This window comes from Cebus imitator, unplaced genomic scaffold (assembly GCF_001604975.1).
Source record: "Cebus imitator isolate Cc_AM_T3 unplaced genomic scaffold, Cebus_imitator-1.0 Scaffold22, whole genome shotgun sequence".
In the NCBI taxonomy this organism is placed as follows: Eukaryota; Metazoa; Chordata; class Mammalia; order Primates; family Cebidae; genus Cebus; species Cebus imitator.
This window is the reverse complement of record NW_016107337.1, coordinates 10169822-10184998: the sequence shown is the minus strand read 5'-3', so window position 1 is coordinate 10184998 and position 15177 is coordinate 10169822. Positions and strand designations below refer to the sequence as shown.

The 15177-nt window shown below is 33.2% G+C and overlaps 1 protein-coding gene across 1 annotated transcript in view; it reads left to right on the top strand.

Annotated features, from left to right (window-relative positions):
• The window catches only part of HNF4G (hepatocyte nuclear factor 4 gamma), a 27082-nt gene extending 12575 nt beyond the window's left edge, over positions 1–14507 (top strand). Inside the window, exons 5-10 of the mRNA XM_017521894.2 lie at positions 989–1144; positions 3926–4013; positions 6449–6601; positions 6733–6969; positions 8042–8164; positions 11670–14507. Of these exons, the coding sequence (XP_017377383.1) occupies positions 989–1144; positions 3926–4013; positions 6449–6601; positions 6733–6969; positions 8042–8164; positions 11670–11791 (879 nt within the window). The 3' untranslated portion in view covers positions 11792–14507. The remainder of the gene's footprint in view (positions 1–988; positions 1145–3925; positions 4014–6448; positions 6602–6732; positions 6970–8041; positions 8165–11669) is intronic.
• The last annotated feature ends 670 nt before the right edge of the window (positions 14508–15177 follow it).

Here is a 15177-nt window from a genome sequence, read left to right as displayed (position 1 = left end):
TTATATACATAAAAATAAAAAGTTTAGTGTCAAACAAAGAAATCCTTAAATCAAACTTATTTTAGCATTGCTCTTATTAGAAATGTTAATAATATTTTTTTATTATAAAGCAGATTATAAAATTGCCAAGTAGTTAATCAGGTCCTATAATGAGTCAGTGGAACTACTTTCATTTTTGATAACACAAGGGTAATATGATGAGGTTAACATCACTGTTATCATTATTACTTGAAGATTACTTGATGGGCAATAAAGCTTTTAGAGAATCACTTAAAGGGGAGCCACAAGAAAATATTCAGATTCAGATAAAGATACACTCACACGCATGTTCAAGAATAAGTTCATAGAAACTCTTAGACTGTGTTTTCTTTCAGCAAAAAAGCTTTATTATCACAACTTATCTTTTTATGTAGTCTAAAATTACATATAACCTTACAAATGTATTATTGTATGTTAAGCTCTTCAACATTTTGAGTAACACATTGGTTTCTTAATTTAATTTTGATGGGCTTCCATTTAATGCATCGAGACAAATAGTTCTTGCTTCTTGTCTCCTCAACTGGGTAAACTTTCTGAAAACATTTTCTTCATAAACTTTTACAAATTCAAGAATATATCACCTTTAATTCAAAATAAAATCAAAGAGCATATTTTATATGGATACTATCTATTTGTATAGCCATTTTGACTTATTAAATTCCCCAAAAGTTGGGGTAAAACTAAGTGTTCAGATATGGCTGATAACATAATACTGCTCTGAGAGGATGGTGCTATATATTAAATGTTTTTAAATTAACTTGTAAACTGATAGGTATTTTATTTTTCAATTTAAAATGTGTAGTATTTGTGAAGACATTGTAGCAACAATAGTACCTGTCTTTACTTATCATACAAGTACAAGTCTTTACTTATCATAGTCAAAAGAAAAAAGGAGAATGTTGGCCATGTATTATTTTAAATGATAACATAATGTTCTTCTTAATGCTAGATCTCAGTCACAAGCCCTGGGTCAAGCACTGACATAAATGTTAAGAAAATTGCAAGTATTGGTGATGTCTGTGAATCTATGAAACAGCAGCTCTTAGTCTTGGTGGAATGGGCTAAATATATTCCTGCCTTCTGTGAATTACCATTGGATGATCAGGTATAAATTTAAAAATGTATGAATGCTTTAAAAATGCTTTTTGAACTTTGCTAAGTTTGTGTTCTTTCCATTTTATTTGTAATGCATATGCTATATTACTGTATTTGACAAAAGATAAATTATGAGAAAGGATTGGGTTTTCTCACATATTCACCTTGTTTGATCAAGAGGCACAACTATTTGACTTCTGTTTTAGGGGTGTGGCAAATGTATTGATTGGATAAGAACTGAACAAAACATTCCTCTGCCCTCTTGGAATTTTAAAAGGTTTATGTGAGGGAGAAAAGCAGACAGCATGTAACTATCATTGTGAGCAAAGTATTAGAAGAGTGAGTGAGTGTGAAGCAAATGGTGCATATTGTGCTTTGGTGTTTACTGAAAGTGCTGTAGAAAACTCCTCAGAAATACCAGGTAACTCCTAGACAGAAATCACACAGGTTGTGGTGTTGCCTTGGTGGGTACTTCACACAATTAACATAAAGTTTTACCTTTCATCCTGTCAATTTTATTCTAGCATTTATTGTATGAAAGTTATAGGTCTGGCGAAAACAAAAACAAAACACATCTGTGAAAGGATAATCAGAAATTTATAGAGAAGTAAAGTTTACAGAAGAAAAGATATAGTGATGTTTTACTAATACCTATATTTTCATATTTTGTCATATGTCCATTGTGACATTTTAATAAATAGTTAGAAACTTGACTTTCCTAATTGATTTATGAAGATAAGTATTTTGGTTTCAGATTCATTTTGAACTATTCTAAGAAGGGTATAATTTTTTGTAGATGAAAATAATTTGAAAAAATCCATTTCTCTCACCTTAAATTAACCATGATAAGTGTTATATCCAGTGAATATTTATTTTGAAGAGAACATTTCACTTGGTGGCAGGGAAAAAATATAGTGAAATCTGAAATCATTCTTAAAATGCTCTGTAACTGCCTTCCTGGTATGAGTCATGAATATTGACATATCATAAAGATAGCATGGCTCAGAAGGTTATGCCAGAGTGAATAATGCTAAATTGCTAAAACCTACCAGTCTCACCCCAAGCAATATAAGTAGAGTTAAGTTATTTATCAGTTTTATATTTTTATTACCATTCTTCTTTAGAAGTTGCTGGCTTATATATACAATGATTTAAAAATTGGGAAATTAAAATCCATTAACCAGTAAAAACCAGTTTTTATTTACCAACTGATTCTTTAATACTAACAATATAACATGTATTATTTAGCCACACATTAGTAAATGTCTATGAAGGATAAGGCACTGGGAAATTAGCTTTCAGTTGCACTATAAATTACATTATTTCATTTAATTATCTCAGGGGTTCTGTGACAGGTGTTATTATCTCCATTTTACAGTTTTGAAAACTGAACCCTGGATCAGTAAAATTCATTCAATAAATTCATCAAATGAATATTTATTAGGATATTAGTGTTCAGTTTTAAGAACTGTGGGTATTTAGCAGTATAAATACAGATTTTTTCACTAGTCTCATAAATGCACACTCTATTTGAGAGAGACCGATGACTTAAAAATGCACAAAGTATGAGAAAGTTCATTCTAAGTGGAGATAATCTCTATAAAATGCTATAAAATGGAATAGGATGAGTTGTTGGAGAATGGGATAAAATGAAAAGAGATACTTTAAACTGAGGACCAGAGAAGTTATTGCCTAAGATCCTGAAAGACAAGGGCCAAGTACAGGAGAATCTGAGAAGAAAGCATTCTAGTTGCAGGAACAGCAAGTTCAAAGTTCTGAGTCAGGCAGGAACAATGTGAACAAGGGGTGTTGCAAGATGAAGTCAGAGACATGAGGGCCGGGAGGCAAAGCATTGACCCACTCTCCTCTCATCACCTGCGAGGCCACGTTTGAGGCCACAATAAGAAAACATTAAAGAGTTTTCAGCGTGGACTGGGGTGGTAGCAATGGAGATGAAAAGAAGTGGATCACTCTGGCTTATATTTTTGAGAAGCAGCACTCGAATTTGCTGTGGAGTTAGAGAGGACTCAGAATAGTATCTTGAGATGAACAAACACTTTGGATTACAGTGTCATTTACTAGATGAAGATACTGGAGAAGCATTACTTTGGTAGGTATTACATTTGTAATGCTTTTTATACTTCCTAGTGGTGATGCCCAGCAGGTAATTGAGTGTACGAATGAAGCTCAGTTGAGAGCTTACTGCGAAGGGTTAGAGGTTCATTGTAGAAAGTGGCAGAACCCAGACCTCGCATCTTTTCCTCACTACAAGTTTTTGCTTTGCTTTTGCTTAGTTTATTATATGCAGGATATTATGTTTTATATATGTTTTATCATTCAGTACTCATGAGTACATGCTGAGATTTTTTTTTTATCTTTACTCCTATTTTATAGATGAAAACAAATGAGTAAGTTCCAAACATACTGGTTAACTTACACAAAGGTTAAACATGTAGGAAGTAGCCAAGCTGGGATTTGAACTCTGGTCTGTTTGATTCTGTTTCACTTCCAAACAGTTCACTTGTCTAACTTGCCTGATTTTTTTTTTTCTACTGCCATTGTATTGGCTTGCTAGATAGATAGTTTAAAATTTTTTTTAAAGTAAAATCTATTGACATGCTATGATAGAAAACTGGAAGTCTTAATGATGGCATTTGTCTATGAATACTATAGTTTGTTAAAACAAAAAAGAGTCCCAGGCTGAAAGAACACTGTAAGTTAATAAGACTCATGTCATCTTTTAATCATTATATATTACAATTAATTGTTAAACTTAGAATTTTTTATTAAGGTGGCATTGTTGAGAGCTCACGCAGGGGAACACTTACTGCTTGGAGCTACAAAGAGGTCCATGATGTATAAAGATATTTTGCTTTTGGGTAAGTTTTTTTAATTTAAAAAGAAATTATGCATATTTTATTCTTGCAATAATATGCAGGAGGGTCTGTTCTGTATGTACAAAGTATTTGCAGACGCTGTCAAATGGTGCTGTCACTTCACAAATTGGATTTAATTGTGTCCTCACTTGACCTTATTTTTCCTTGCCTTGACTGCATGTAAGTTCAGAGTTCACAAGATGATTAGGGAACATTATGTTTTAAAAATAAAAAAGAGATGTTGCTCAATAAACATAATGTTGAGGTATATTCAAATTATATCAGGATGAATAATTAGTGACTTAAATGGCCACCTTATAGAGTCCCAATGTTTTTTCACACTTCCTCAGAGTCTGCTTTTTATTTTATACACTTTTAAAAAACGTGTTTACATCCTATGATCTTATTGCCCATCATAGCCCGGGATATGCTACAAAATGATCAAGTAAAAAAAGTATTGGTGGGAATGACTGAACAATTTTGATAGACAGAAATACTAGGAGAGGCAAAAGAGGGATAATAGATGTGGGGTGGTGGGTAAAAGAAACTTTTGTCTCCATTAATTTCTCTGATCCGGCTACCTTACTTAACTTACACAATTAGGTTTTGAGGGTTGAGAGCCTTCTGACACTTACCAGCTTTACCTCTGTCTGGCATGTGTGAAAATATGACTAGATTATTGTATTTTTGCACTAGATGTTTTAGCCCCAAATGTAAATACATTGAAGATAATATAACAATATCTATTATTATTATGGGTTTACTATGTAAATGCACTGCTCTAAGTACTAAATATATATATATATATATATATATATTCTCTCATTTAGTCCTTGAAATGACCCTAAAGGATTAGCATTATTATTTTCAGCCCATTTTGCAAGTGAAGAAATGAAGGCAGGGAAAGTTTACCAAAGGTTACAAAGCTAGAAAAGAATACAGCCGAGATTCTAAACCACATATTGTGATTGTGGAGACTATTCCCTGAAATGCTATTAAATACCTCTCTTGCATTTCTAGTAAACACCTAGAATACTCTTCTCTGTATATATCTGAATGCAATATACCTAGAAAACAAAATGTCTACTACATACATTTTAGTTCTCAATTGATTTACCATGAATAAATAGGTAAGCTAACTTTTCATAAAGAAAAAGTGAAGCTCAAAAAAAGGTAGTAACTATGTGACGTGAAATATATGTTACTTAGTTTGACTATGGTAATTATATCATAATGTAGATGCACATTAAAACATTACACTGGGCCAGGTGTGGTGGCTTACCCCTGTAATCCCAGCACTTTGGGAGACTGAGGTGGGACGATCATTTGAGGTCCAGAATTCAAAACCAGCCTGGCCAATATGGTGAAATCCTGTCTTACTAAAAATACAAAAAATCAACCGGGAGTGGTGGTGGGCACCTGTAATCCTCGCTACTTTGGAGGCTAAGGCACAAGAATCATTTGAACTCGAGAGGCAGAGGCAGTGAACCAAGATCACACCACTGTACTCCAGCCTGGGCAACAGAGAGAGATGCCGTCTAAAATCAAACAAACAAACAGATAAACAAACCAAAAAATCACATTGTAGGGCTTAAATATATACAATTTTTTTGGTCTTCATACCTCAATAAAGCAGGAGAAAAAAGAATGAGGCTACCGATGAACATGCTGTTACCCGAGCATTGTCTTTGCCTGCAGTGAAAGAATTTAGAATATTTGTCTTTTTGTAAAACCAGAGAATAACAATTTAGCTATTATTTTAAAAGCTATAAAAACGTTCATCATATTATAGCCAGAGAATTTCTAAGTTAGAAAGATCTTTAGGGATTAGGTCTTCCAGCTCTCTACCCAATTTCTGAACTCCCTGAAAGTCAGGCTTATAAAGTGGTTGTCCCACTTCTATTTAAAGAAGTCCGGGAAAAGAAAACATACTATCAGAGGCAACTCAAGATAATTCATCTGCTAGTTTTAAAAAATCAGCCTTCATTACTTAGACTTGTTAAAACTGTCACAATAGTGTTTACTCCTTCATATGCCTTGAGTATCAACGTGCTGTTTTTAATCTGCTGTAAACAAGAAAGATTCTTTAAGGTTTGCATTATAGTCATTAGCGCATAAAACTAATAGATGACTGAAACAGAGAAAAACTAATCATTATACTGAGATTTTTCTTGTCATTTATTACCTTGTTATTAGTCTGCACTTTTGTGTTATCGCCAGTGACTGAGATCATTAAAATGCATGTGATCACATTATCAATGTTATCGGTCCTTTAAGCATTCTTAAGTTTTTCTAGCATAACTAAGAACACCACTGAGAGAAAGTACATCACTATTCTTTAAAGGGTAGACTATGTTGAACGCAGGTTTGTTAAATTTTAAACAGTGCTGACAATTTTGGGAGAGGTGGTTAATTTTCTTTTGTTTTCTCTCACATAGGAAACAACTACGTTATTCACCGCAACAGCTGTGAAGTTGAGATTAGCCGTGTGGCCAATCGGGTTCTAGATGAGCTGGTTAGACCATTTCAAGAAATCCAGATTGATGACAATGAGTACGCTTGTTTAAAGGCAATTGTATTTTTTGATCCAGGTTGGTTTTCAAAATGCCACTAAAGAATTAACATGATAAAAATTAAACTACTTTTCAAGATTAGCACATTTACTCTCTCACACTCTAATTAGGTTAAATCTGTATGCTGCCTTTCTTATTTCCTTTGTTAGATGCAAAAGGGCTAAGCGATCCAATAAAAATTAAGAACATGCGATTTCAAGTGCAGATCGGTTTGGAGGACTACATCAATGATCGGCAGTATGACTCCCGGGGCAGGTTTGGAGAGTTGCTTCTGCTCCTGCCCACACTGCAGAGCATCACTTGGCAAATGATTGAGCAAATACAGTTCGTTAAACTATTTGGGATGGTTAAAATTGACAACTTACTTCAGGAAATGTTACTAGGTGGTGAGTACATTGAAGAATTTCTACTTTATTGCTTAGAATTACACAAAACATAAGTTTGATCTATCAGCTTTTTTGTTCATATTTAATTCATCTATTTAAGTTGCTGTGATGCTCCTGAATTTCTCTCTTTTGCTATGACATAATGGACTAAAGTTTTTACATTTAGAAAGTTTGCAAGACCTGTCAGAGAGACAAAAACACTTGAACAGATTCAAATCCTCATTGTTATTACCCTCTACTACCTCTACTCCACAGCCCCTCTGACTTCAATTTTCAGATCCTTCCAAACATGGCAAACAGAAAGAAATTTCCTGTTTTTATGACCTCGTCAAATATATCATGGTTTTTCATGCCCTGATTCATTTAAAACCTCAAGGATACTGGAATTGCAATATAACCTTATATATATATATATATATATATATATATATATATNTATATATATATATATATATATATATATATATATATTTATATATATATTTAAGAATATATATATATATATATATATTCTTAAAATGAACACTGTGCCCCTAAAGTAATTAATTGACGCAAAATAGTAGAAGGGGAAAATGATATTTTATTGTTGCAATAAATGTCAGGAATAAGTTAAGAAACCATTTATTTTGCATTCTGATATAGGTTAAATTTCCTTGTAAAATCATCATATTTATTTTTAGTTTTCTGGTGCATAATGTGTTCCTAATGATATCTTTCTGAAATGAAAGTTGTTCATGCTATTACATTCATTCCAAATACTATAAACTTGAGGTAAGTGATTCTTGGAATTGCCTTAACAACAGGCAGCAAACCTAATGATTCCAGGAAATGGCACACAAGGTCCATTATTAATATACAACATAATATGACACAACATTAATCTAGCCAATGTACAGTGAAAGCTGACATTGTTCTTAATATGCCAGTGGTTCTGTCAATTTATTTTTGAATTCCCAAAAAGCACTTGGCAAAAATAGCAATATTTAAGCTGTCAATCAAAACATTTGTTTCAAGGTAAACTTGCTGTTCCTGATTAAATATCACTAACACAGCATATTTTTATCTTGTGTAGGGGCTTCCAATGATGGTAGTCATCTCCATCATCCAATGCATCCACATTTGTCTCAAGATCCATTAACAGGACAAACTATACTTTTAGGTCCCATGTCAACACTGGTTCATGCAGACCAGATCTGTGAGTATATAGGCTACTTTTCAACCACGATATTTCTTAATTACCCGAGAAAAAGTGGAATTGTGGGGGAGAATCTATTAGTAACCAGAAATGGCAAAAACTTGGTGTAATTTCCCATCCGGGACTCAGCAGTAAAATATTGTTATTCAGCTTGTCACTTATTCTCCCTAAACATGAGTGTGTTTCTTAAAATGAAAATGTAGGAAAAATCTTTCTACTTCATAGGTCTGGGAAGTGCAAAAGAGTATAGTAGTAGTCCTTGCTTTGCATGGTAGTGTGAGACCATAAAAACAACAATGCAAGCTGAAACCATGCAAGGTGACCTTAATGATCAATGGGAAAATTATTTCCTGCTTGGGACCTTTAAAAATGTTTGTCAAAACATTGAGAACTCTCTTAATGTTTATGGAAACAAAAGAAATGTAATCTTTATACTTATTTTGTAGAATTAAGTATAAAATATTTCAGTTGATACACTATAATTTAAAACATTAGCAATATTGAGAATCAAAGTGTTTTACTTTTTTACAAAACAATTGTGAAATGCAGTTTGAACAGTTCTTGTCACATTCTAAAACTTAAATTAGGAAGTGAGGATCTTTTCTATGCCCTGATCAGTTTTACTCATGGGAAATTTGGATCAGCTTTCAACATTTTATCCGTTGCATTCTCAATGTCCTGATATGTTTCCGAGAATTCACTTAATGTGAAATTTTCTTGCTGGTTTCACTTCTTTTGGGACACCTTCTCCCTTTTCAGCATATCCAGCTTTCTCATTTATGTGGACACGTTTGCCTTCACTAGGTTCCTGGCTGCGTATGTAGAGTCTCAAACTGCAGCAACAGCGACATTCCCATGGTCAGCTACTTCTGTGACTTTGTTTGTGTTCTATTTGTATGTCACTTCCAGCATTATCACTTTTTATTCCTTTTCTGCACTTTTACCTTTTACCTTTATTCCTTTTCCTCACTTTTACCAACAAAGGTAAATCACAATTCTAATTTATTCAACTTTGTAAAATGTCATGTGAATTTGCCACTAAGAAACAAGGAGGCAACACAGCTACTGTGTGCAGTTTGTTTTCCATGCGTGCACTGAATAAAAGATGCTCAGTGGCCAATCATGGACAGACTAAAAGTTGTGACATGATCAGCCGCTGATCATAAAGCACATCTGTTATTCAGGTACTTGTTTGCAGACTGAAGAGTTGGCAGTGGAGTCTGTATTTATGCAATTACTCACTGTTAATTGTAAGTTACCATGGTAACTGAAACTTGAACCATGTTGCCAGACTGGTGCTGCTTAACTAAGCTATGGTAACCAGAATTCATTCACATCAGAATTGTGCAGTGAGGGTTGCTTATGAAAACTCCTTGGAACACAAATGACTATGTAAATACTATAGAGATTGCTAGTATTTAAGTTAATCTATTATTGTAGACTTCCTGCTAATGCTATTTTTCTAAGCTACTCTGGTGATACAAATCTCTATTTGATAAAATATCTAGATTAACTGATTAATTCTTCTGAATTTCCACTAATTAAGCCCAGATTTACCTTTGATCTATTGCCTCTGAACCCCAAACCTACTAACTCACTGAGATGACTTGAGTTATTGTGATGTGATTGTTATGCATACTTTTATTACCTACTGAATTTACAGTAGACTTTAAAAACTAGCTACAACACTGTTTTGTTCCCCCAAAGGTTGTATGCAATGCCACAATTTAGCAAGTGCCACCTGACTTCAAGCCATTGGTAGAGTACATAGAGGTTATAGAACTACATGTTCCCATGTTCTTTTCGATACAAGCACAGGTAGATATTTTTGTAAATAGTATCTGAAACCAAAATTCTTTGAGTATACGAGAGAGAGGAAGAAATGAAATTGTTAGGAAAAAATATAAATTATAGAAAAATATGGCATAATCTGGGATTCCCAAAGTATTTGAAAGACATTATTTGGGAGCTTCCTTGCAGAATAGATGTTACCATTTTCATTTAATAGGTAATCAAGAGCAAAAAGAGAAGGGCAAGCCTAATACCATACTAGAGAGTTTATGGAGTTGTGTCTCTTAAAGATCAGTTATTCATAAACTCGGAAAATAAAACACATTAACAACACATTAAGCATTGGAGTAGTCAACTGGCAAGAGAGTTAGACAGTTCTGCTGGTGGTTGAATTTTTTACTTTTTAAGGGCTAGTGTTCCAGGATTTTAAAAACATATTTGCTGACCCTACTCTTTTAAAAATCACATTGTTATACTAGTTTTTATTCTTGCTCTTTCCACATACTATTTGTGGGATTTATTTGTAAAAGAAAACTTTACTATGATCATTTGGAATAAATTATATTTTATGCAAAGCAGGATATTAAACACAACCAAAAATTTAAGTTCTTTTAAAAAGGCTACTGCTGTTTTAGATCCATTTTAAATAGCCAGAAATAATTTTTAAAGCAGATTTTGATATTCGTTTGTCATTTAAACTGCACTTAAAAATTTTCTTTCTAAGTAATTGCTAATCCATCCTTAACAATAATATAAAGCTCATGCATTAATGAATACCAGGCAAAGGGATATTGTTCTTGTGTTGTATATAATGTTTTAAAACTGTTGAGACATAAGCTATAAAGTTTACAAATCCTCAATCTGATCATCTAACATTTTCTGTTAGTTCTGCTTACTATGTGGAATAATACAGTAGTAATAAGCGTGAGTGCTAAAATATTTCAAGTTTCTAAAAATTACAGAATAACTCCTAGATTATTTTATAATATGGTTAGATTTTACAATAGAAAGAAATACTATTCTAGAAAATGAAGTATTGAAACTGTCACTTTTTATATTCAATTCAATCTTTTTATATTCAATTACTTTCTATTCAATTACTCAGGATTGCTCTTTGCATCAAAGGGGATGGGACAGGCAAGCTCGATCATAATAGAATAATTTTGAAGCAAAAAAAGGCAGTATTTTCGAGATGCTTTTGACTACAACTTAGATTTCAGAACATTTATAAAATATCTTAACCTTAATTTTTTCTGTCATCTCATATGTCTGAATTAGTGGAATCCAAACCAAATATATTTTTATTTTATGTGAATTTTGATTGTAAGAATTATAAAGACTGCTTTCTAATATTTGAGAAAACTATCCTTCTGTTAATTCTTTTCACTGCCTTTTTTCCTGCTAGGTTTATTAGAGAATCAAATGCTTATAAACGCTAATAAGAAAGGCAAAAAATACCTTAAAGTGACTATGAAAAAAAAATTTTAATGTGACCTCTTTCTATTTAATGCTATTTGGGGAGGTAAGGTGAGAGGACTCTCTAACAGTATATCATAGGTCAATAATGCATTCTATAAATCACTACTCTATATAGGATCTTTTAAAAACATTTCCAAATTATGCTAATGTGTATTGGTGTTGTGTAGGGCTTAATGGGGTGGAGAAAGCTGACTGCCACCATCTCATCACATGCAATTCTCTGATTCTTTTTCAGCAACTCCTGAAACCCCACTCCCTTCCCCACCACAAGGCTCTGGGCAAGAACAGTACAAAATAGCTGCAAACCAAGCATCAGTCATTTCACACCAGCATCTCTCCAAACAAAAGCAATTGTGAAAATGTGTTTACTTCAGAACGGCACTACATAAATGTGAAAAGTTGTTGGTCTTGAAATATCTCAGGATAGTACTTTTGGCAAACTCTTAGCCAAGCCTTCTCCATGGTGCTGTTATAAGATGGTGTCCTATTTTCTTGTTTATATGTTCATTCTGTTTGTTGTTGCTACTATGTAAAACTTTCACCTGCAACCAATGTATAGCTGAGTTTGAAGATGTTTATATAGGGTATTTTTTCCAACTGCTCCTACACTGTGCCTGAACCAACTGAATCTTATGTATGACTTTCATTTGTTTTATTAATGTTAATTTAAATCTGTAAATAATTGCTTCATTGTGATGTGATGCAGAAGAAAGTGTTCATATTTGACTGAGAATAGTAGATCAGAACCAGTTTAATATCAAATGAGCTAAGTTTTTAAAAATAAATTATAAACTTGCAAATTAGAAAAATAAAGCAGTTCCTGTAGAATAGGCTGTATCTTTTTCAAGAAGAATTTTTTATGGACACTCTGTGGCAAAGAAGCAACTTTTTGTTTTACAGTTAAATATTCCTATCTTAAGATTAGAAAATTATAAAAAGCCATTCCAAGGATGACTGGATATTTTTTGAAATCTGATTTTATCTGAAGATGTGTGTTAAGCTAAAACATGTTGGGTTTCTCAGTTAGGATACAGGGTAAATTGTAGCAAAGAAACCCCTAAAACAGTGACTCAACCAATAGAGGCACCTATGTATTTTTCCTGACTTAGAAATAGTTATCCATTGACTAGAAATTAGCATATGCCCACAGCTGGTCCCCAGAGTGGCCAGGAGAGTTATCTACAGGTGCAAAGCCTGTGTCAGCCAAAGCCATGACACTCTGAGTTAACAGATTCTGTGGACAAGCTAGCCATCTACCACCCATTTTCCTCATTTAGTCCTCACAATAACACTTTAGGGAAGATATCATTATCTCTCTTTTATAAATAAGGGAAACTTTAGCTTGAGGGTTTAAGGAACATAACCAAAGTTCATAAACATAACGAGTAAGAGAACCACATTCAAGCCCAGGTCTAGTTGACTTTAATGAATCTTTGCTGTGGAATGAAAATGTGAACTTCTTTCTCATAGTGGGCTTTTTAAATATACACAGTTGAGTGATGATTGGATACTATTCATCATGTTGCCTATCATATGTATTTACAGATAAGCACTGAGTGTAAAATTGTTGTGGCTTGAATAAAAAACTACTTTTGTAGTTTTAACAAGTCATCAGAAAAAGTAAAAGATTCACCAGATAGATTTTGATGAAAACAAAAACAAAGTAAAATAACTGGCTTAGCAGATTTTTTAAAATCTAGCAGCCCAGGGATGTACCGAATGTCAAATTCTAGACTGAGGAGTACAGTTTATTGGAGCCTTGACCTCTCTGATATCACCTAAAGCTGGAATTTATTTTAAAACAAATTAAGCATGGGCCACCTCAGGAGGCAGTGATTCCTCTCTGGTTGAGGAGAAGGAAAATTGGAAAAACTGGTTGAGTAATTATCAATAATATATATTTTTAAAGAGGATCCCAAGTTGTAAAAGATTAAATAATCTGTCTCAGGACTTTTAAAAATAGCTAAGATTATGATGTCATATCTCCTACTTACCCTATAAGTAAAAAGGTTATAGTAATATTAAGTAACTTATTGGCTCGTAAAGTAAAATTGAACTCTTAAAGTAGAAAAATGATTATTAAAAAGCTATCATTGATTTAATATGTTTAATATAATTCCTGCAAGACCTAGTACCCTTGTGAAGCTGTAAAATATCTCAAGTAGGGGGAGTTTTTTAACTTTTATTTTTTGAAAATTTACTGTAGTTTCTATAATAAGAATGTTATCTTTTATAGATTTTCATTTACTTTTTTGGGGGGTTCCCTTAGAAGATATTAAAAAACATACTGCCTTGGTCTGTGCAGGCTGCTGTAACAAAATACAATGAACTGGGTAGCTTCTAAACAACAGAAATTTATTTCTCACTGTTATCAATGGTGGGAAGTCCAAGATTAAGGGATTAGCAAATTAGGCCTCTGGATCATACACAGCATCTTCTAGCCTGTGTCCTTACACATGAAAAGAACAAGGTAGTTCTCTCAGGTCTCCTTAATAAAGGTACTAATCCTCATGACTGAATCAGCCCCCAAATGCCCCACCTCTTAATACCATCACTCTGGGGACTAGGTGTCAGCAAGTGAATTTTGGAAAACACAAACGTTCAGAAAATAGCAAATACCTTTAAACTATAAAAGATAAAATCCACTTTTAGTGAACCCTGTAGTTTATTCATGTATATTTACTAAACAGCTATGTCTTTGAAATTATTAGTGATGATTCTGCTTCAATAACTATGGTCAGGGAATTTATAATATTATATTTTTATATATTGAACTGCCAAAGACGCTGGAAAAAAGGAACTGATGTTTTCAAAATATATTCAAAATATTGATAAGGGAAGTTATTGCTTTTATATAGTATACAACTTTTTTCAGGTAATATAAATGGATAATTTATTGTGAAATAAAAATTCATTTTATAAATGTAAAATTATTTTTTATAAATTTTACTGTTGGAAATCAAAAATTAGTAGATTTTTTACAATGTTAAATTAAAGTGAGATTAAAGTATTTCTAAACCGTGACACCATGTTTGTTTCACTAAACTTTCTAAATAAAAACTGAGAAAAAAAATCACTGAAATCAGGTGCTTCATTAGTGTTCAAAAATCATTTCATATTTTTACAGATACTCATATTTTATATACTCATTTGTATTAGTCCATTTTCACACTGCTATAAATAATTATCTGAGATTGGATAATTTGTAAAGAAAGGAGGTTTAATTGACTCAGAGTTTTGCATTGCTAGGGAGGCTTTAGGAAACTTATAATCACGGTGAAAGGAGAAGCAAGCATCCTCTTCACAAGACAGCAGGAGAGAAAGAAAGTGAGAGGGAAATTGCCAAACACTTTTAAACCATGAAATCTTGTGAGAGCTCATTATCACAAGAACAGCATGGGGAAAACTGCTCCCATGATCCAATCACCTCCCACCAGGCCCCTCCCTCCCTCGACACAATTTGACTTGAGATTTGGGTGGGAACATAGAGCCCAACCATATCATTCTGCCCCTGGCCCCTCCCAAATCTCATGTCTTCCTTACATTTTACATTTGATCTTAGCCAAAAGGCTGAGAAGCAATCTTCCTTACATTTTAAAACCAACATGCCTTCTCAACAATTCCCCAAAGTCTTAACTCATTCCAGCATTAACTCAAAGGTCCAAGTCCAAAGTTTTATCTGAGACAAGGCAAGGTCTTAGGAACATGTAAAATCAAAAGCAACTTTGTTACTTCCACCATAT